Genomic DNA, 19264 nt, shown 5'->3' on the forward strand with positions numbered 1-19264 from the left:
GGTGGTGGTTGGTGGTTGGTGGTTGGTGGTTGGTGGTGGTGGTGGTGGTGGTGGTTGGTGGTTGGTGGTTGGTGGTTGGTGGTGGTTGGTGGTGGTGCTGCTCTGTGGTGCTGCTCTGTGGTGCTGCTCTCTCCTCCACCCCGTCAGGGCTGGAGGTCGGGGGTGTAATTATAGGTCGGAGCGCGCTGGAGCGTAGTCTGAGAACCAAAACAAACACGGCGGGCGGCTGGCACCCCGGGGCCCCGCGCCGCCCCACCCCGGGGCCCCGCGCCGCCCCACCCCGGGGCCCCGCGCCGCCGGGGGCTAGCACTTATCTCCCCGGAGAAATCCTGAGGAGCAACAAGTTACCCCCGAGTCTGTAATTATGGCCTTCATCATCATTGTCTTCATCACTCTGGCTGACGCTGCCCCCCCCCGCGCCAGCCCTCTCCTCTCCTCCTCTCTCACCCTCCCTCCTCATTCTCTGCTATTTCTCCTGTCTTCCTTCTCTTCTCTTCCTCCTCTCCTCCTCTCTGCTCTTTCTCCTCTCCTCTTTCTCCTCTCCTCCTCCTCTCTGCTCTTTCTCCTCTCCTCTTTCTCCTCTCCTCCTCCTCTGTGTCTCTTCCTCCTCTCCTTGAATATATTTATATTTCCTCCTCTCCTCTCTATCCCTCTCATCTCACCTTTATCTTTAACCTTAACCCAACCAGACCTGGTTTTAATCAGGTTATTCCAAAGGCCAAACTCCAGTTAGTTTGTTATCTTCTCTGACTCCGGGACCATCGACTCAAACTCGGGTGTCCGGAGACGTGACCGGCGAGGGCCCGCCTGGTGTCTCTCTGAGCGGACGCCAACGGGCTGTCAGAGCGGGTTCAGCGCGGCGGGGGTACAGGGTCTCCACCAGCGCTACGGAGTCACCGAGCGGACGCAGACTCTGCAGAGACATGCAGCAGTAGGGCCTCCTGCTCTAGGACGACCTCGGGAATCAAACCACCGGGGGTCAAACTGTCTGCTCTAGGACGTGGGAATCAAACCCGGTACCTTTCTACTGGGGGTCAAACACCCCCGCCACAACAATACCCCCACCCCCACACTCCACTCCACTAATCCCCCTCCACCCGGTCCACGGTGCGGCCTGTAGGGGGGGGGGGGGTGTGCTCCTGTCCAGTCCTTAACCCTTAACCCTTAACCTCTGACCTCTGACCTCTGACCTCTGGCAGGTTGCTTCCCGGAGAACTTCTCCATCATGGCGCTGGTGAAGGCCCAGTGACTCCTGTCCAGTTCTTAACCTTTAACCTTTAACCTCTGACCTCTGACCTCTGACCTCTGACCTCTGGCAGGTCGCTTCCCGGAGAACTTCTCCATCATGGCGCTGGTGAAGGCCCAGTGACTCCTGTCCAGTCCTTAACCCTTAACCTCTGACCTCTGACCTCTGACCTCTGACCTCTGGCAGGTCGCTTCCCGGAGAACTTCTCCATCATGGCGCTGGTGAAGGCCCAGTGACTCCTGTCCAGTCCTTAACCCTTAACCTCTGACCTCTGACCTCTGACCTCTGACCTCTGACCTCTGGCAGGTCGCTTCCCGGAGAACTTCTCCATCATGGCGCTGGTGAAGGCCCAGTGACTCCTGTCCAGTCCTTAACCCTTAACCTCTGACCTCTGACCTCTGACCTCTGACCTCTGACCTCTGGCAGGTCGCTTCCCGGAGAACTTCTCCATCATGGCGCTGGTGAAGGCCCAGGCGGGGCTGCAGGCCTTCCTGCTGTCGGTGTACAGCGAGCAGGGCGTGCAGCAGCTGGGCGTGGAGCTGGGCCGCTCGCCCGTCTTCCTGTACGAGGACCAGAGCGGCCGGCCGGCGCCCGAGGACTACCCGCTGTTCAAGGGGGTCAACCTGGCCGACGGGAAGTCAGTACCCCCCCCCCCCCCCCCCCCCTCCTCCTCCTCCTCCTCCGCCCCAAGAGTGTGTGTGTTGTGTGTGTGTGTGGGCAAGTGGGTGTGTGTGTGTGGGTGTGTGTGTGTTGTGTGTGTGGGTGTGTGTGTGTGTGTGCTGAGTGAGCTATTATTTGATACGTACTAGGTTAACCCGTTCCCCCGTATACACTAACCATCACTAGGTTAACCCATTCCCCGTACACACTAACCATCACTAGGTTAACCCGTTCCCCGTATACACTAACCATCACTAGGTTAACCCGTTCCCCGTATACACTAACCATCACTAGGTTAACCCGTTCCCCCGTATACACTAACCATCACTAGGTTAACCCGTTCCCCCGTATACACTAACCATCACTAGGTTAACCCATTCCCCGTACACACTAACCATCACTAGGTTAACCCGTTCCCCGTATACACTAACCATCACTAGGTTAACCCGTTCCCCGTATACACTAACCATCACTAGGTTAACCCATTCCCCGTATACACTAACCATCACTAGGTTAACCCATTCCCCGTATACACTAACCATCACTAGGTTAACCCAGTCCCCGTATACACTAACCATCACTAGGTTAACCCGTTCCCCGTATACACTAACCATCACTAGGTTAACCCATTCCCCGTACACACTAACCATCACTAGGTTAACCCATTCCCCCGTATACACTAACCATCACTAGGTTAACCCATTCCCCCGTATACAACTAAGCTACAACAAGCCAGGGTAAGATGCTACATGATGCTAAGTACTGTTCTTAAGTACCAGGACGTAAAAACACACAATAAGTGCGTACATTAAGTGCCAGGACACACAAACACACAATAAGTGCGTACATTAAGTGCCAGGACGCACAACACACAATAAGTGCGTACATTAAGTGCCAGGACACACAAACACACAATAAGTGCGTACATTAAGTGCCAGGACACACAAACACACAATAAGTGCATACATTAAGTGCCAGGACACACAAACACACAATAAGTGCGTACATTAAGTGCCAGGACACACAAACACACAATAAGTGCGTACATTAAGTGCCAGGACGCACAAACACACAATAAGTGCGTACACTACGTGGCGGCGGCGGCGGCGGCGGCGGCGGTGGTGGCGGTGCTCTTGTTGACGGTGCGTCCTCCCGGCCGCGGCCTCTAGGTGGCACCGCGTGGCCATCTCCGTCTCCAAGAAGAACGTGACGCTGCTGCTGGACTGCAAGAAGAAGATGACGCGGCCGCTGGCGCGCGGGAACCACGCCGAGATCGACACCAACGGCATCACCGTGTTCGGGGCCCGGCTCCTGGACGAGGAGGTGTTCCAGGTCAGCCCCGCCCCCAGACCCCCCGCGTACACCTCCTGGTCCTGATCCTGGTCTTGATCTGGTTTGTGATCCTGGTCTTGATCTGGTTTGTGATCCTGGTCTTGATCTGGTTTGTGATCCTGGTCTTGATCTGGTTTGTGATCCTGGTCTTGATCTGGTTTGTGATCCTGGTCTTGATGCTGGTGTTCATCGGGTTTGTGATCCTGGTCCTGATCCTGGTCCTGATCCTGGTGTGGATCCTGGTCCTGATCCTGGTATTAATTGGGTTTGTGATCCTGGTCCTGATCCTGATCCTGGTCTTGATCCTGGTGTTGATCCTGTTTGTGGTCCTGGTCCTGATCCTGTTTGTGGTCCTGGTCCTGATCCTGTTTGTGGTCCTGGTCCTGATCCTGTTTGTGGTCCTGGTGTTGATCTGGTTTGTGGTCCTGGTGTTGATCCTGGTCCTGATCCTGGTGTTGATCCTGGTCCTGATCCTGGTGTTGATCTGGTCCTGATCCTGGTGTTGATCTGGTTTGTGGTCCTGGTGTTGATCTGGTTTGTGGTCCTGGTGTTGATCTGGTTTGTGATCCTGGTCCTGATCCTGGTCCTGATCCTGGTGTTGATCTGGTTTGTGGTCCTGGTTGTGTGTGAACAGGGGGACATCCAGCAGCTGCTGATTGCGTCCAACGCCCAGGCCGCCTACGACTTCTGCGAGCACTACAGCCCGGACTGTGACTCCCCGCTGCCCAAGACCCAGAGCCAGGACCCCAACACATACGTGAGTCCCCCGCCACGCACACACACACACACACACACACCGACCACACACACACACACACACACATATACATATGAAGACACACACCCCCCACACACACACACACACACACACACCGACCACACACACACACACCGACCACACACACACACCGACCACACACACACACACACACACACACACACGCGCGCACACATATACATATAAAGACACACACACACACGCACACAAACACTCATAGACATATAAACCCCCACACACACGCACCAGCATACACACATGCATACACATATAAACACACACACACACACATATGCACACACTCGCACACACTTTGTGTGTACTGTCGTGCATGTGCGCGTGCGTGTGTGCGGTTAAGTATGGGGGCACTGGAGTGTGGTAGAGTTGAGACACACACACACACACACACAGACACACACACACACACACACACACACACACACACACACACACACACCACCTTAAAGGGAATCGCAAAGACAAGTGTGGCTGTACTCTAGAACTTGTCACCAGACTGTTAAAGTCCTCCTATTGGCCCACCAGATGTAAATCTATCCCCTGTCGACGTCCATGAGTGGGCGTGTCCACCGGTCGGTCGGTCGGTCTACTGTACGGTCGGCCACGCCCCCCCCTTGTGACGTCACAGAAGGATACATTTTGAAGCGTTTCGTGGCAGCGGGTCGACCGCACGCCTGGTGGTGGAATAGGGGCGCTTTAAAATCATGATCGAATGGGCGGGTCTTTGTGACCTCACCTTGTCATGGGCGTGTCCGATCTCCTCTAAGCCACCCCCCCCCCCCCCGACACGGGTCGGAAGGGCTCTCCTCGGTCCAGGCGGCGTTGGCCGGCAGTTCTTTTCAGTCGTTTGTTTTGCGATGCGGGGATGCCCTGGAGGGGGGCGGGGTTAACGGCCGGCAGAACCGCCCGGGGGGGCGGAGTCGCTGGATCTCTGAGACGGATGACCAGCGCGCACAGGGGCGTCTCGTCATCGCCTCGTGGCTCCACGGCTACCCCCCCCCCCCCCCCCCACCCCCCCCACCGGGGGCTCCGCGGCGCTAACTCCACCCCTCCGAGCATCCCCGGCACACCGAAACAAACCGCCCGCCAGAATGTGGAACTGACCTGACGTCTTGGGTCTTGGTAGCTGCATGGGGGGTCCTTGGTTTTGAGTCGCTGGATGTCCCCACGCATGGACAGTATGTCGTCTACTCTGTTACCCACTCTGTTATCTACTCTGTTACCCACTCTGTTATCTACTCGTCAGCCTGGCCACTAGTGAGCTGGGCTCTTGTTTCTGCATCCCAGGTTTGTTTTTCTCTTCTTTGAGGTCCTAACACCTATACATCTACAGTGTATTCATCTATACGCCTACACATCTATTCATCTACACATCTATTCATCTATACATCTATACCTCTGCTCCCTCGGGGAGGTAGCTTGTCTGTGGTGTGTATTCTATGCTAGCCTTCACATAGAACACCTACGTTCAATAGCCGCGCCGCGAAGCCTTCCCCCCTCTCTCGTGGTGCGCTGCACGGTGTAGAGCTGCATGCTAACTCATGCTAACTTGAATGCTAACTCAAATTGGCATGCTAACAGCAGCGTGCATGTGCGCGTGTCGACGCTTCAGTCTCGTCTGCGTGTCTGCGTGTCCATGTGTGTGTTTCTGTGTGTGCACAAACACTACGAAAAAAACACCTACTTAAGCTCTGTATTGTGTGCCAGTGTTTGTGTTGTTACAAGAGTGTGATCATGTGTATGTATATATATGTGTGTGTGTGTGTGTGTGTGTGTGTGTGTGTGTATGTGTGTCATTGCCTTCTAATCAGCAGAAAAGCTTTGTCGTTATTAAATGGAGAATGGCATTACTGGAGGAACCAGCTCTAAAACGATCTCCAAAAACCTGCAGGTCACTCAGTTGAGTTGCAGGTCATCCATTGGTCCATTTGGCCCCCCGATCCGATTTGGGTTAGCTCTACGATTGGTCTATCTCAGTTAAGGTCGGGCTGACCCCTGACCTGCTGTCCAGTAATGCCTGACCAGTCTCAGCCAATCCTCAGCCATCTTCATGTCACTGTATCTCAAAACATCCAATCTCTCTCTCTCTCCTTCTGTCCATCCCTTGTTTGTGCTCTTCCTCCCCTCCCAACCCCATTCACCTCCCTCTTCCTCTGTCTTCCTTCACTCACCCTCCACTCCCTCTCCTTCTCTGTCTCTCCCTCTCTCTTTCAACCCACATTATCACACCATCACCACAAACTAATTAACACGGAGAACAGAAGAAGGCAGCCAATGGGAAGCAGGTCCCCACTAAGCCCGCCCCGGTCAAAGCCAAGCCTGCTGCGGCCAAAGCGGCCAAAGCCAACTCCGCTAAGGTGGTGGTCAAGCCGCCAATGCCGACCAAGGCTGCGAAGCCCGCCGCGGCCAAGCCGTCCAAAGCCAAGCCCACCGCCGTGGAGGTCCTCCTCGCAAAGATCAGACCCACGGCGGCCGCGGCCAAGAAGTCCTCCGCCGAGAAGAAGGTGAAGGCCGACGGGAAGGCCAAGGCCAACGCCAACGGAAAGGCAGCCGTCACCAAAGCCACCGGCAGCACCAAGGTGTCCAACGGGAACGGCAAGGTGACGGTGGAGAAGAAGGTGGTGAAGGCCGTGGTGGAGAAGAAGGTCAACGGGCTAGCCAAGGCTAACGGTAAAGCCGCCGTGGTGAAGGCCAAGGCCGCCGCCGCCGCCGCCGAAAAGAAGGCTAACGGCGCAGCGAAACCTGCCAAAACCGAGACCTCCACGAAGACCAAGGTCACCAAGGTCCAGAAGACTGTGGTCAGCGCGACCAAGTCCGCCGCGACCAAAGCCCCGACTCCCAAACCGACCAACGCCCCCAAAGCCCAGACCCCCAAGGCCACCAAGGCGGCGGCGGCGGCGGCGGCCACCAAGACCAGCCACGTCACCAAGGTGACCACCATCGTCACCAAGGTCCCCGTGGTCAAGACCACCATGAAGAGCTTCCTGCAGAGCAGCGCCACCAAGAGGACCGCCACCTTGCTGCCCGTGCTGCTGCAGACCACCAGCACCACCAACGGCGCCCGCTCCAAGCCCACCGTCGACCTGGACAACGTCAAGTCCCTCCACAAGCCCTTCCCGCCCTTCGGGAAGACGGCGCTGAGCGGCACCGGGCTCCCCGTGAAGCGGCCCACCAGCGGTTACCAACAGGTACAACAGGATGGCCCAGGGCCGGTGTGTTGCCTCTGTCTCCTAGGTTACGCAGGCCCCTCCAGGAGAGGCCCCCAGCATCAGGACCAAAGTCCAGACACGCATCCTCCTCCTCTCCAAAGGCATTCCCTTTACGTTCTCACCAATCGGGATGAGAGGAAAATGCTTCAATGTTTCAGAGGAACCTGAGTAACATTGATTAGAAATCAGCCAAGCAAAGCGGCCGGGTACAGGCCCCTCAATGGTGGACCGTCCGGGGCTGTAAGGTAGCGTTAGCAGGTGGGCATCTGTCCCGAGCACCTGTCCAATACAGTCATCATGAGGGAAGGCTGACTTCAGTCCGTCCCATAATTCCCACAAATCCCAGTCAAACCTCTAGACCAGAGGGCCAGACCTGGAGCGATCAAGTCTCTGAAGGTCGCCGTGGATCGCTGTTCTCAAGTCACCCAAGACCAGCATACTCTACACACACACACACCACACGGGTCTCTCCATCACCTCTCACTCTGTCTCTTCTCTCCTGAGTATCTGTGTTCTCTCATCTGTCTCGTTCATATATAGATGTGTCCTATCTATATATCATATTCTGCATCCAATATGAATGACGCAGCCTCACAGAAGCCACTGGTCAGACCTTAAGTAAGCTGAGGGTCGCAGTTCAATCGGAGGTTCAGAAGTGCTGTTACCGTCAGCGCTGCCAAAACAAGGCTCTCCGTACGAGAGCCTCCTCCTAAGCGGATTGAACTCCATGTTCTGTGAGGCTGCCGATCGGGGCTGCCGCTGGACCTCCCGGTCTCTGGTGGGGCTAAACATCCCAAACATCAGCCCGTCCGTCGGGTCGCCATGGGGTCATCGGGTCGCGATGAGCCCATCGGGTCCCGGTGGGGCGCTGCGATGTCGTGATGTCATCAGCCCACGATGAGGTTGTGATGTCATGATGAGGTTATGATGTCACGAGGTCACGGTGAGGCTGTGATGATGTCACGGGGGATGGCTAGGCTCCGGGGGCCGGCGGCGGGCGGGCGGCGGCGGCGGCGGCCCGCTCTGTATCTACGGCGGGCGTTGTAGGCCGCTGCGAGGCCGGAGAGGTGGTCAACGATACAACTGAAGAAATTTCACCAAAGTGGTCTCGATGTCTCCCTAAATCCGGCAGACGGCCCGATTTATAGGCATCGAGACGTCGCGGCGTTGCTGAAATTTCCTCAGTAAAACCTTGAAAATGTGCGTTGCCAGTTAAAAAGCCAACACTGGGAACCCACTATTTTAGTGATGTGTTTCACCCTCTCTTTTAACCGCCCACATCACCTTTTGAACTCACCACTTTCTTCCGATCAAATCTGCTTACCTCCTCCCTCCTCCCCCCCACCACTTCCCGACCACCTTGACCAATCAGGATGTTGGTACTGAGTATTCCGACGCTGGCCCCGCCCCCAGTGAGACGGAGTATTTGTATGAGGAGGTCGCGGTGCAGCCGGAGGGCGAGCTGACCGGAGAAGAAGTGAGCGCCGCCCAGGTAAAGAGGGACCCAGAATGCACTGCAACGAACACCCGCTCCGCGGAGGCGGCCCCCCGAACTCAGGGCTTCACATCCAATCAGAAAACAGCCAATCAGAAAACAGCCAATCAGAAAACAGCCCAACCCGCGGAACTCTTACTTTGGCTTTTGGTTTAGATTTCTTTAGATTATTATAGTTTTTATTATTATTTTAGTTATCTTAGTTTTGCCTTTAGACACTTTCTTTGTTTAGCTAAACTTTTTTAACATACAGATGTAGTTCTGTTTAGTTTATTTAAATGTCTTTTCTCAATTAGTTTATCCGTTCAGTTTGTCCAATTGGCATTCCAGACCTCCATCTCGTTGGAATGAAATTATTTTAAAAAACGAATGTATCCGAGACATCCGCACGGTTCTGCCTTTGAGGAACCTTTAAGGAACCTTTGAGGAACCTTTAAGGCGTGGAGGTGAGCCTCTTTTCTGTCCTTCAACCACATAACATAACGTTCATAACATAACGTTCATAACATAACGTTCATAACATAACGTAACATAACATTCATAACATAACGTTCATAACATAACATAACATAACACCCCCACCGTCCCAACACCTCTCCTAACACTTCATACCCGGGTTCTCGCTGGGTCCCAGACCTGGCCCCCCCCCCGTCCTCCAGAACCATGTAGGGTATTCCTCCAGTTTCTATCATCACGTCGTCTGACCAGCCTCCCGTTCTGCCTAACAACAAAGACCTGAGTTCAGGAACCCGGGTCTTTTGAGAAGCGACGCTGCAGAGGTGTGATGTATACAAACTCTGTGATACCAGTGAGCGAATATCCTACATGATTCTTTAACAACAAACCGTGTACAATCTACAAGTAGCTCTGGGGGGCGGACTTCCTCTTGACAGCCGGGAGAACGTTGAGCTTTAGGGTCCCAGTCGGGTACGCGGGGCGGTGACGATGATCTCAGCCAGGCCTGTTTATTGTTTACTGTTCAGGGTAAGTAAGTGGAAGCTAACATAGTAGCTTCACATCGACCTCGTTCACAAAGCTAAGTGGCTCCAGACAGCGCTGTGTGCGGCCGTTTCCTCTTGAATGGCATTCAAACGTTTGGGCTCAGCTTGGAGTCCTTCACCTGCCCTGTGGAGGGTTTCAAACTGAGCTGCAGCGGAGTTAGGAACTCACACGGCGGTGTGGTCGCTCAAGCTTTGATGGAAGCTATGTCAGACACGTCTCGTCTTTAGTGACCGTGACTAGTGGGACCGAGGTGACGTTAGAGTAGACACACGGAGGCTTTGGTCGACTGTCTCAATGAAGAGAAGGTAAGTTCCCTCTCCTCGTCACTACCGCCCCTTTCATGCTTGGTTTTTCGTTTCCATCCCTCCTTCACCCCCCCCCCCCCCCGTCCCATTCTTCATCCCCCCCTCCCCCTTCCCCCCTCATCCCCTCATTCTCACCCTCATCCCCTCATCCCCACTCACCCCCTCATCAACACCCACATCCCTCTCATCCCCTCATCCTCCTCATCCTCTCATCCTCCTCATCCTCTCATCCTCTCATCCCCTCATCCGACTCATCCTCTCATCCTCTCATCCTCTCATCCTCCTCATCCTCTCATCCTCTCATCCCCTCATCCCCTAATCTCCACTCACCCCTTCATCCCCGACCTCACCCCTACTCATCCCTTCATTCCCACTCATCACCACCCTCATTCCTCACCCTCGCCCCACCTCATCTCCTCCATCGTTCCCAACCTCTCCCCCCCCCCCCACTCCCCCCCTCCCTCCCTCCACCCTCTCCCTAACCTCTCCTCCCCCCCCCACTCCCCCCCTCCCTCCCTCCACCCTCCCCCTAACCTCTCCTCCCCCCCCCACTCCCCCCCTCCCTCCCTCCACCCTCCCCCTTAACCTCGGCCGCCCCCCCCTAACCCCGCCCCCACCAAGGTGGAGCAGAGCGTGGTCGGGGAGGAGGAGCTCCACGCCACCAAGGCGGGCGGAGAGGAGGTGCAGGAGGAGCAGGAGCTGTTCACAGAGGAGTATGTGACGGGGGAGGCGGGCCCCAGGGAGTACGACTACTCCTACAGGGACTACGGCGAGGCCCTGCCCGAGAGCCGCGCCGGCGCCGCCCACCTGGGCCACATGGGCCCCGCCCTGTCCGCCGCCGTGGACCAGGGAGGCGTAAGTCCGGGCGGCCGTACATCCGAACCCCCGCCGCTTCAACACGGCCCGCCCCCCGGGGCCCGAGGCTCCGCCCACTTGGTGCCCACAGGTTCCTTCGCTCTGTCACCGTCCGCTGGTTGGTTGGTTGATCCGCGGTGTGTCCGGGTTCACCCGGAACGCCTGGTCCTTTGGTGACCCTAGTCACTACTCATTCAATCAATCAATACATCAATTAACCATTAATCAATTAATCAATTAATCAATCAATCAATCAATCAATCAACCCCAGAGGAACGGTGTGATTTGGAGGAACCTGCGGTACAATGGCAGCCATTGGTTGAAACGGGATGTAGCCTGCGCTGAGTGGTAAGCTAGCCTTAGCTTAGCACTCAGCGCTAGCATCAAATGCTACATGCCGTAGGAAGGCGTTTCAAGGCACAACAAGGGGCCTTGTTTGCACCGAAACGCCGTTTCTCTGTGTATGGCTGAATGGAACGTTGCTAGGAGACCGCGGTGAGGTAATAGGCTTAAGACAGACGTCATTGGTTGCTGGACCGAGTCATGTGACCCCAGGCCTATCAGGTTTTCAGTTGGGTATCAAATGTTGAATAGAACAGAATACTGAATATTTTACTGAATCCATGGTCTACTTTTCTACAGTAAATGTGATTTGGTACGTGCTTGTTTTATTTGAATGTGACTATATCTTATCGTCAAGTAAATTCCAGGATGGGAATATGCCTCAATGTGTAAGTGTGTGTGTCATCACACGTGTCTTATGTGTGCGTTCTGTTAATCGACAGTACTTTGTCTTCTGTGAACCCTGTCCTGTGTACTCTATACTGTACTGTGTGGCCGTGTTGTGTACTACACACACATTACCTTGTATAATAACAACTGTGGGCAATATGTGTGTGTGTGTGTACATTGTGTACTGTGTGTACTTTATACTGACTGTGATGTGTTGTTGGCTACATATCTGTTTTCCTCAGGCTGCTGTTCGATCCCAGAAAGGAGAAAAAGGAGAACCTGCCGTTCTAGAGCCTGTGAGTGACCACTTCCGGTTAGCCTGCTGACCACTTCCTGTTAGCCTGCCGACCACTTCCTGTTAGCCTGCCGACCTATTCCTGTTAGCCTGCTGACCACTTCCTGTTAGACTGCTGACCACTTCCTGTTAGACTGCTGACCACTTCCTCTTAGACTTCTCACATCGTCCTGACTTTGACGATAGGCGTACTGAAGGTCACTAGAGGTCACTGTGGCTATAGGCGTATGAAGGTCACTAGAGGTCACTGTGGCTATAGGCGTATGAAGGTCACTAGAGGTCACTGTGGCTATAGGCGTATGAAGGTCACTAGAGGTCAATGTGGCTATAGGCGTATGAAGGTCACTAGAGGTCACTGTGGCTATAGGCGTATGAAGGTCACTAGAGGTCACTGTGGCTATAGGCGTATGAAGGTCACTAGAGGTTCTGCGTGTCAGCAGATCTGAAGTTGAAGCTTGTTTCTCGGTTCTCCTCCTGCAGGGTATGCTGATCGAGGGACCGCCCGGATCAGAGGGTCCTGCTGTAAGTTCTACCCCAAGATACCTCCTACTACTACTAGTACTACCAAAGATACCTCCTACTACTACTAGTACTACCAAATATACCTCCTACCCTACTAGTACTACCAAAGATACCTCCTACCCTACTAGTACTACCAAAGATACCTCCTATCCTACTAGTACTACCAAAGATACCTCCTACCCTACTAGTACTACCAAAGATACCTCCTACCCTACTAGTACTACCAAAGATACCTCCTATTCTACTAGTACTACCAAAGATACCTCCTACTACTACTAGTACTACCAAATATACCTCCTACCCTACTAGTACTACCAAAGATACCTCCTATCCTACTAGTACTACCAAAGATACCTCCTATCCTACTAGTACTACCAAAGATATCTCCTATTCTACTAGTACTACCAAAGATACCTCCTATCCTACTAGTACTACCAAAGATACCTCCTATACTTCTAGTACTACCAAAGATACCTCCTATCCTACTAGTACTACCAAAGATACCTCCTATACTGCTAGTACTGCCAAAGATATCTCCTATTCTACTAGTACTACCAAAGATACCCGCTATACTACTAGTACTAGTACTACCAAAGATACCCGCTATACTACCTGATAATACCTTCTAGAAGCTCTAAATTACTACTACTACCAAAGAACCCTGTCCTACCTGGTGATACCTTTCAGAAGGCTACTTCTCCCTCTAGAATAGTAGTACTACCAAAGATACCTGCTATACAACCTGGCACTACCTCTAGAAGGTTCCTACTAGATGTAGAGCACCAGGGCTCCCAGAGGTCGCAGTGCAGAGTGAACATGAACCCCACCCTCCCGTTGTTCCAGGGTCTTCCTGGTCCGTCCGGATCCTCCGGGCCACCCGGCTCCGTCGGCGATCCCGGTGAGAGGGTGAGTGATGTCCTCCGCCCCGGTCCACATCTGGCTGCCCTCCTCTGAGCTTCTGGAGACAGGAGCTGGCAGAGCAGCTCGTCTTTAACCCTACCTCCCGTCCGTCCGTCCGTCCGTCTCACAGGGTCTGTCTGGGAAGGCGGGTCTCCCTGGAGCTGATGGGCTCCCTGGACCTCCTGGTACCTCCGTCATGCTGCCCGTGAGTCTCCTTCCTTCCACCGCTGACCCTCTTAGTCCTGGTGGATCGGGTCTTTCCTTGGTCTCATATTGTCTTGTCCAATCTAACAGCTGTTAACGATGTCATTGTGGTGTCCTGTTGAGCATCGTGATGTCATGTTGGTCGTTGTGATGTCATGTTGATATTGGTGATGTCATCTTTAAGTCATGGTCTGCATACTAAATAGGCTGCATTGGGAAGTGGGTCATTCCCCAGCTCAGTGGTGGTCCTCGTTAGTAACTTGTTAGTATCTTGTTAATAACTTGTTAGTATCTTATTAATAACTTGTTAGTGTCTCTCGTTAGTGACTTGTTAGTATCTCGTTAATAACTCGTTAGTATCTTGTTAATAACTCGTTAGTATCTCATTAATAACTTGTTTGTATCTCGTTAATAACTCATTAGTGTCTCTCGTTAGTGACTTGTTAGTATCTCGTTAATAACTCGTTAGTATCTCGTTAATAACTCATTAGTATCTCGTTAATAACTCGTTAGTATCTTGTTAAGACGTCCTAGGTTCTTCATCATGTGGTTGTCTATCTTGCTGCAGTTCCGTTTCGGCCAGAGTGGAGGAGATAAGGGACCCTCTGTGTCGGCTCAGGAAGCTCAGGCAGCGGCCATCTTGTCTCAGGCCAGGGTAAGTCGACCCCGCCCCCACCAGCATGCTAACAGCTAGCATGTGTGTTAGCATCATACATATACGGGGCTAACTAGACCGAGAGGTTTGTATCTAACCACAAGCAGAGCATCATATATACTGCTGAATGAAGTAAAAGGCAGTACTCTGAGTAACAAAACAAGACTCCGCATTCAACACAAAGCAAATGCCACTTGTTTTTTTTTTCCCAGAATACTGAACACAAGCACAGAGACTTAGAAGTAGAAAGAATGACCGTGTGTCATCATTAATCTCAGTAGTACCCCCTGAGTGCTGTCAGGGTCTGCCTCTCTGATGGTCATGTCCGCCTGTCGCCCCCAGATGGCGCTGAAGGGACCGTCCGGAGCCATGGGCTTCACCGGCCGTCCTGGACCCATGGTGGGTCACCCCCGCGCCAGCCGCCACTCGCCTCTCTATGGACCTTGTGTCATGGTTACATAGAACCTGTTGTCACGCTTACGCAGACATTTTGTCACGGTTACATAGAACCTGTTGTCACACTAACGTAGACCTGTTGTCACACTAACGTAGATCTGTTGTCATGGTAACGTAGACCGGTTGTCACAACATGTAGACATGTTGTCATGGTGGCATAGAACGGTTGTCACAGTAATGTGGTGGTCACGGTAATATTGAACTGTTGTCACGGTAACATATAGACCTGTTGTCACGGTTAAATAGAAGCTTGTTGTCATGGTACTGTAGAGTATGTTGTCAGGGTACTGTTGCCATGGATACTGGATGGATTCTCTCTTTGGTTGAACAATGTTTACGTATGTGTCTAATGACAAAGAATGAGCAACGTCTCTCTGTCTCTCTTCTTCAGGGGAACCCTGGGAGTTCTGGTTTCAAGGGCGAGGGAGGAGACCCCGGACCCCAGGTAGGTCCCTCCGTCCTACCGGCGCTAGGGAACACGGAGCAGGAGTCACCATGGAATGCGGCCATCCTCAGCTGTAACGCATGACACATCAAAGTGTTATCAAAATACTGTGTACAGATAGAACTATCCCTATTCCCTCACTCACTGTTCCCTATGCAGTGTTTATGATATAGTGAACCTTATAGGGAACAAACAAACGAGAATTCGGACACTACGCCGAACATTTCTGAACGTCATTTGTGTCAGTAAATGCGCCCGCATTGCATTGTGGTGTACGGGAGTAACATGTAGGGAACATCGGATGTTCACTCACATGTTGGGTATTTTATAGTCCGCTATATAGTGAACGAAGTTAACCACTGAGAATGAGAACACCACTACAAAATGGCGAGCACCCTTTATAGTGCACTATATCACCCTTTATAGTGCACTATATCACCCTTTATAGTGCACTACATCGGTGATAGGGAACGATTTCCAACGCAGCTCATTTAAGTATAAAGGTAAGTAATAAAAATGCACGTAAAAAAATATAAATACGTTGAGGGGGTTAGCCCCTAAAACGCCGCCACCTTGATGACGCTGCGCCCAGAGGGTCCGACTGCGTGCAGAGCAGCAGGCATTCACCGCGGACGCCTGTCGTTGTGTTTCAGGGCCCGCGGGGTCCTCAGGGGCTGCTGGGACCTCCCGGCAAATCAGGACGAAGGGTAAGTAACGCACTCGTGATGTCACTTCCTGCTGGTTCTGTCCGAGCTCGTCGCACTCGTGATGTCACTTCCTGCTGGTTCTGTCCGAGCTTGTCGCACTCGTGATGTCACTTCCTGGTACTGTTCTTACGATAGCTTAGCGACAGATAAAGACGTAGCTCCACTGTATAGCGCTAAAAGCTAACCCTCTGTTCCTTCCTTAGCGTAGCGTAGCTCCACAGTGTAGCGGCTAAGGCTAACCCTCTGTTCCTTCCTTAGCGTAGCGTAGCTCCACAGTGTAGCGGCTAAGGCTAACCCTCTGTTCCTTCCTTAGCATAGCGTAGCTCCACAGTGTAGCGGCTAAGGCTAACCCTCTGTTCCTTCAGGGTCGTGCTGGAGCCGACGGCGCCAGAGGCATGCCTGGAGAGTCAGGGTCCAAGGTAAGGGGTCTCCTAGTGTGTGTGAGTGTGTGTGTGTGTGTGTGTGTGTGTGTGTGTGTGTGTGTGTCTGTGTGTGTGTGTGTGTGTGTGTGTGTGTGTCCCTAGTCTGTGTCTCCTCTAGTGTGTGTCTCCTCTAGTGTGTGTCTCCTAGTGTGTGTGTGTGTGTCTCCTCTAGTGTGTGTCCCTAGTGTGTGTGTGTGTGTGTCTCCTCTAGTGTGTGTCCCTAGTGTGTGTGTGTGTGTCTCCTCTAGTGTGTGTCCCTAGTGTGTGTCTCCTCTAGTGTGTGTCCCTAGTGTGTGTGTGTGTGTCTCCTCTAGTGTGTGTCCCTAGTGTGTGTGTGTGTGTGTCTCCTCTAGTGTGTGTCCCTAGTGTGTGTGTGTGTCTCCTCTAGTGTGTGTCCCTAGTGTGTGTGTGTGTGTCTCCTCTAGTGTGTGTCCCTAGTGTGTGTCTCCTCTAGTGTGTGTCCCTAGTGTGTGTGTGTGTGTCTCCTCTAGTGTGTGTCCCTAGTGTGTGTGTGTGTGTGTCTCCTCTAGTGTGTGTCCCTAGTGTGTGTGTGTGTCTCCTCTAGTGTGTGTCCCTAGTGTGTGTCCCTAGTGTGTGTCTCCTAGTGTGTGTGCCTAGTGTGTCTCCTCTAGTGTGTGTCTCCTCTAGTGTGTGTCCCTAGTGTGTGTCCCTAGTGTGTGTCTCCTCTAGTGTGTGTCTCCTCTAGTGTGTGTCCCTAGTGTGTGTCTCCTCTAGTGTGTGTCTCCTAGTGTGTGTCTCCTCTAGTGTGTGTCTCCTAGTGTGTGTCTCCTCTAGTGTGTGTCTCCTAGTGTGTGTCTCCTCTAGTGTGTGTCTCCTCTAGTGTGTGTCTCCTCTAGTGTGTGTCTCCTAGTGTGTGTGCCTAGTGTGTGTCCCTAGTGTGTGTCTCCTAGTGTGTGTCTCCTCTAGTGTGTGTCTCCTAGTGTGTGTTGTAACGTGTGTGTCTTCTCTCCCTCAGGGCGACCGTGGGTTCGACGGGCTTCCCGGTCTCCCTGGAGACAAAGGCCACAGGGTAAAACACGCAACATACACACAACGTACCACAACGTACACACAACATACACAGGGTGTGGGTTTGATTCCCGCTGTGTTTGCAGGGCGACACAGGACCCATGGGCCCTCTGGGGTCTCAGGGAGAGGATGGAGAGAGGGTGAGGACCACCTGTCTGTCTGTCTGTCTGTCTGTCTGTCAGTCTGTTCGTCTGTCTGTCAGTCTGTTCGTCTGTCTGTCTCTCTGTCTGTCTGTCTGTCTGTCTGTCTGTCTGTCTGTCAGTCTGTTCGTCTGTCTGTCAGTCTGTTCGTCTGTCTGTCTATCTGTCAGTCTGTTCGTCTGTCTGTCTCTCTGTCTGTCTCTCTGTCTGTCTGTCTGTCTGTCTGTCTGTGGTGATGAGAGCGTTTTGACCCTGTCTGTGTTTCCAGGGCGACGACGGAGAGCTGGGACAGCGAGGACTCTCAGGTGAACCCGTGAGTGTTGCCATGACGATCCATCCCTTCCTATTGATCAATATCTGAACGTCAACTATTTAACACTATTCAGTGGCTCTGTGGTTATTAATGGTGTGTGTGTGTGTGTGTGTGTGTGTGTGTGTGTAGGGACCTCGTGGATTACTGGGACCTAAAGGCCCTCCAGGGATTGGTGGACCTCCGGTGAGTAGAAACCAGATCATCCAAACCTTCTAGACCACTAGACCACTAGACCACTAGACCACTAGACCACCAGACCACCAGACCACTAGCTCACTAGACCACTAGACCACTAGACCACTAGCTCACTAGACCACCAGACCACTAGACCATTAGATGACTACATAATGTATGCAGCTGTGTGGGCCGGTCTGAACTGGGCTGGCCTAACGAACCTCCGGTCAGCAGAAACACAGCGGCTGGACGGCCGGATCAGGCCTGACCACAGTCCTGCTCTAACTGATCCTCTGTGTTTCAGGGGGTCCGCGGTAACGACGGCCCCCACGGACCCAAAGGAAACCTGGTGAGTAAAGACTGATGTAGGGTACAACATGATGTAGGGTACAACATGATGTAGGGTACACCATGATGTAGGTACACCATGATGTAGGTACACCATGATGTAGGGTACACCATGATGTAGGTACACCATTATGTAGGGTACACCATGATGTAGGTACACCATGATGTAGGGTACACCATGATGTAGGTACACCATGATGTAGGGTACACCATGATGTAGGGTACACCATGATGTAGGGTACAACATGATGTAGGGTACACCATGATGTAGGGTACACCATGATGTAGGGTACATGATGGTGATGATGTAGGGTACACCATGGTCCTGATGTAGGCGACACTATGGTGATGATGTAGGGTACACTATGATGTAGGGTACATGATGGTCCTGATGTAGGATACACTATGGCCCTGATGTAGGGGACACTATGGTCCTGATGTAGGGTAAACCATGGTCCTGATGTAGGCGACACTATGGTGATGATGTAGGGTACACTATGATGTAGGGTACATGATGGTCCTGATGTAGGATACACTATGGCCCTGATGTAGGGTACACTATGATGATGATGTAGGGTACACTATGATGTAGGGTACATGATGGTCCTGATGTAGGGGACATGATGATGTAGGGTACACTATGGTCCTGATGTAGGGTACATGATGGTGATGATGTAGGTTACACTATGGTCCTGATGTAGGGTACATGATGGTGATGATGTAGGTTACATGATGATGTAGGGTACACTATAGTCCTGATGTAGGGTACACTATGGTCCTGATGTAGGGTACATGATGGTGATGATGTAGGGTACACTATGGTCCTGATGTAGGGTACACGATGTTCCTGATGTAGGGTACATGATGGTCCTGATGTAGGGTACATGATGGTGATGATGTAGGGTACACTATGGTCCTGATGTAGGGTACATGATGGTGATGATGTAGGGTACACTATGGTCCTGATGTAGGGTACATGATGGTGATGATGTAGGGTACACTATGGTCCTGATGTAGGGTAC

The 19264-nt window shown here is 52.7% G+C and overlaps 1 protein-coding gene across 1 annotated transcript in view; it reads left to right on the forward strand.

The window, feature by feature from the left end:
* Nucleotides 1-147: 147 nt before the first annotated feature.
* col11a2 (collagen, type XI, alpha 2) overlaps nucleotides 148-19264 on the forward strand; it is a gene marked incomplete at both ends in the record, with an annotated part of 47351 nt that continues 28234 nt past the window's right edge. Inside the window, 23 exons of the mRNA XM_084491247.1 lie at nucleotides 148-354; nucleotides 1320-1365; nucleotides 1553-1587; nucleotides 1673-1883; nucleotides 3076-3238; nucleotides 3873-3995; nucleotides 6296-7222; nucleotides 8616-8735; nucleotides 10667-10900; nucleotides 11875-11928; nucleotides 12408-12449; nucleotides 13293-13355; nucleotides 13480-13554; nucleotides 14122-14208; nucleotides 14551-14607; nucleotides 15056-15109; nucleotides 15763-15816; nucleotides 16182-16235; nucleotides 17215-17268; nucleotides 17354-17407; nucleotides 17676-17720; nucleotides 17850-17903; nucleotides 18199-18243. Coding sequence (XP_084347373.1) covers nucleotides 148-354; nucleotides 1320-1365; nucleotides 1553-1587; nucleotides 1673-1883; nucleotides 3076-3238; nucleotides 3873-3995; nucleotides 6296-7222; nucleotides 8616-8735; nucleotides 10667-10900; nucleotides 11875-11928; nucleotides 12408-12449; nucleotides 13293-13355; nucleotides 13480-13554; nucleotides 14122-14208; nucleotides 14551-14607; nucleotides 15056-15109; nucleotides 15763-15816; nucleotides 16182-16235; nucleotides 17215-17268; nucleotides 17354-17407; nucleotides 17676-17720; nucleotides 17850-17903; nucleotides 18199-18243 — 2858 coding nt within the window. The remainder of the gene's footprint in view (nucleotides 355-1319; nucleotides 1366-1552; nucleotides 1588-1672; nucleotides 1884-3075; nucleotides 3239-3872; nucleotides 3996-6295; nucleotides 7223-8615; nucleotides 8736-10666; nucleotides 10901-11874; nucleotides 11929-12407; nucleotides 12450-13292; nucleotides 13356-13479; nucleotides 13555-14121; nucleotides 14209-14550; nucleotides 14608-15055; nucleotides 15110-15762; nucleotides 15817-16181; nucleotides 16236-17214; nucleotides 17269-17353; nucleotides 17408-17675; nucleotides 17721-17849; nucleotides 17904-18198; nucleotides 18244-19264) is intronic.

The sequence above is a fragment of the Micromesistius poutassou genome (assembly GCF_964030765.1).
Source record: "Micromesistius poutassou genome assembly, contig: SCAFFOLD_2851, whole genome shotgun sequence".
Taxonomy (NCBI): Eukaryota; Metazoa; Chordata; class Actinopteri; order Gadiformes; family Gadidae; genus Micromesistius; species Micromesistius poutassou.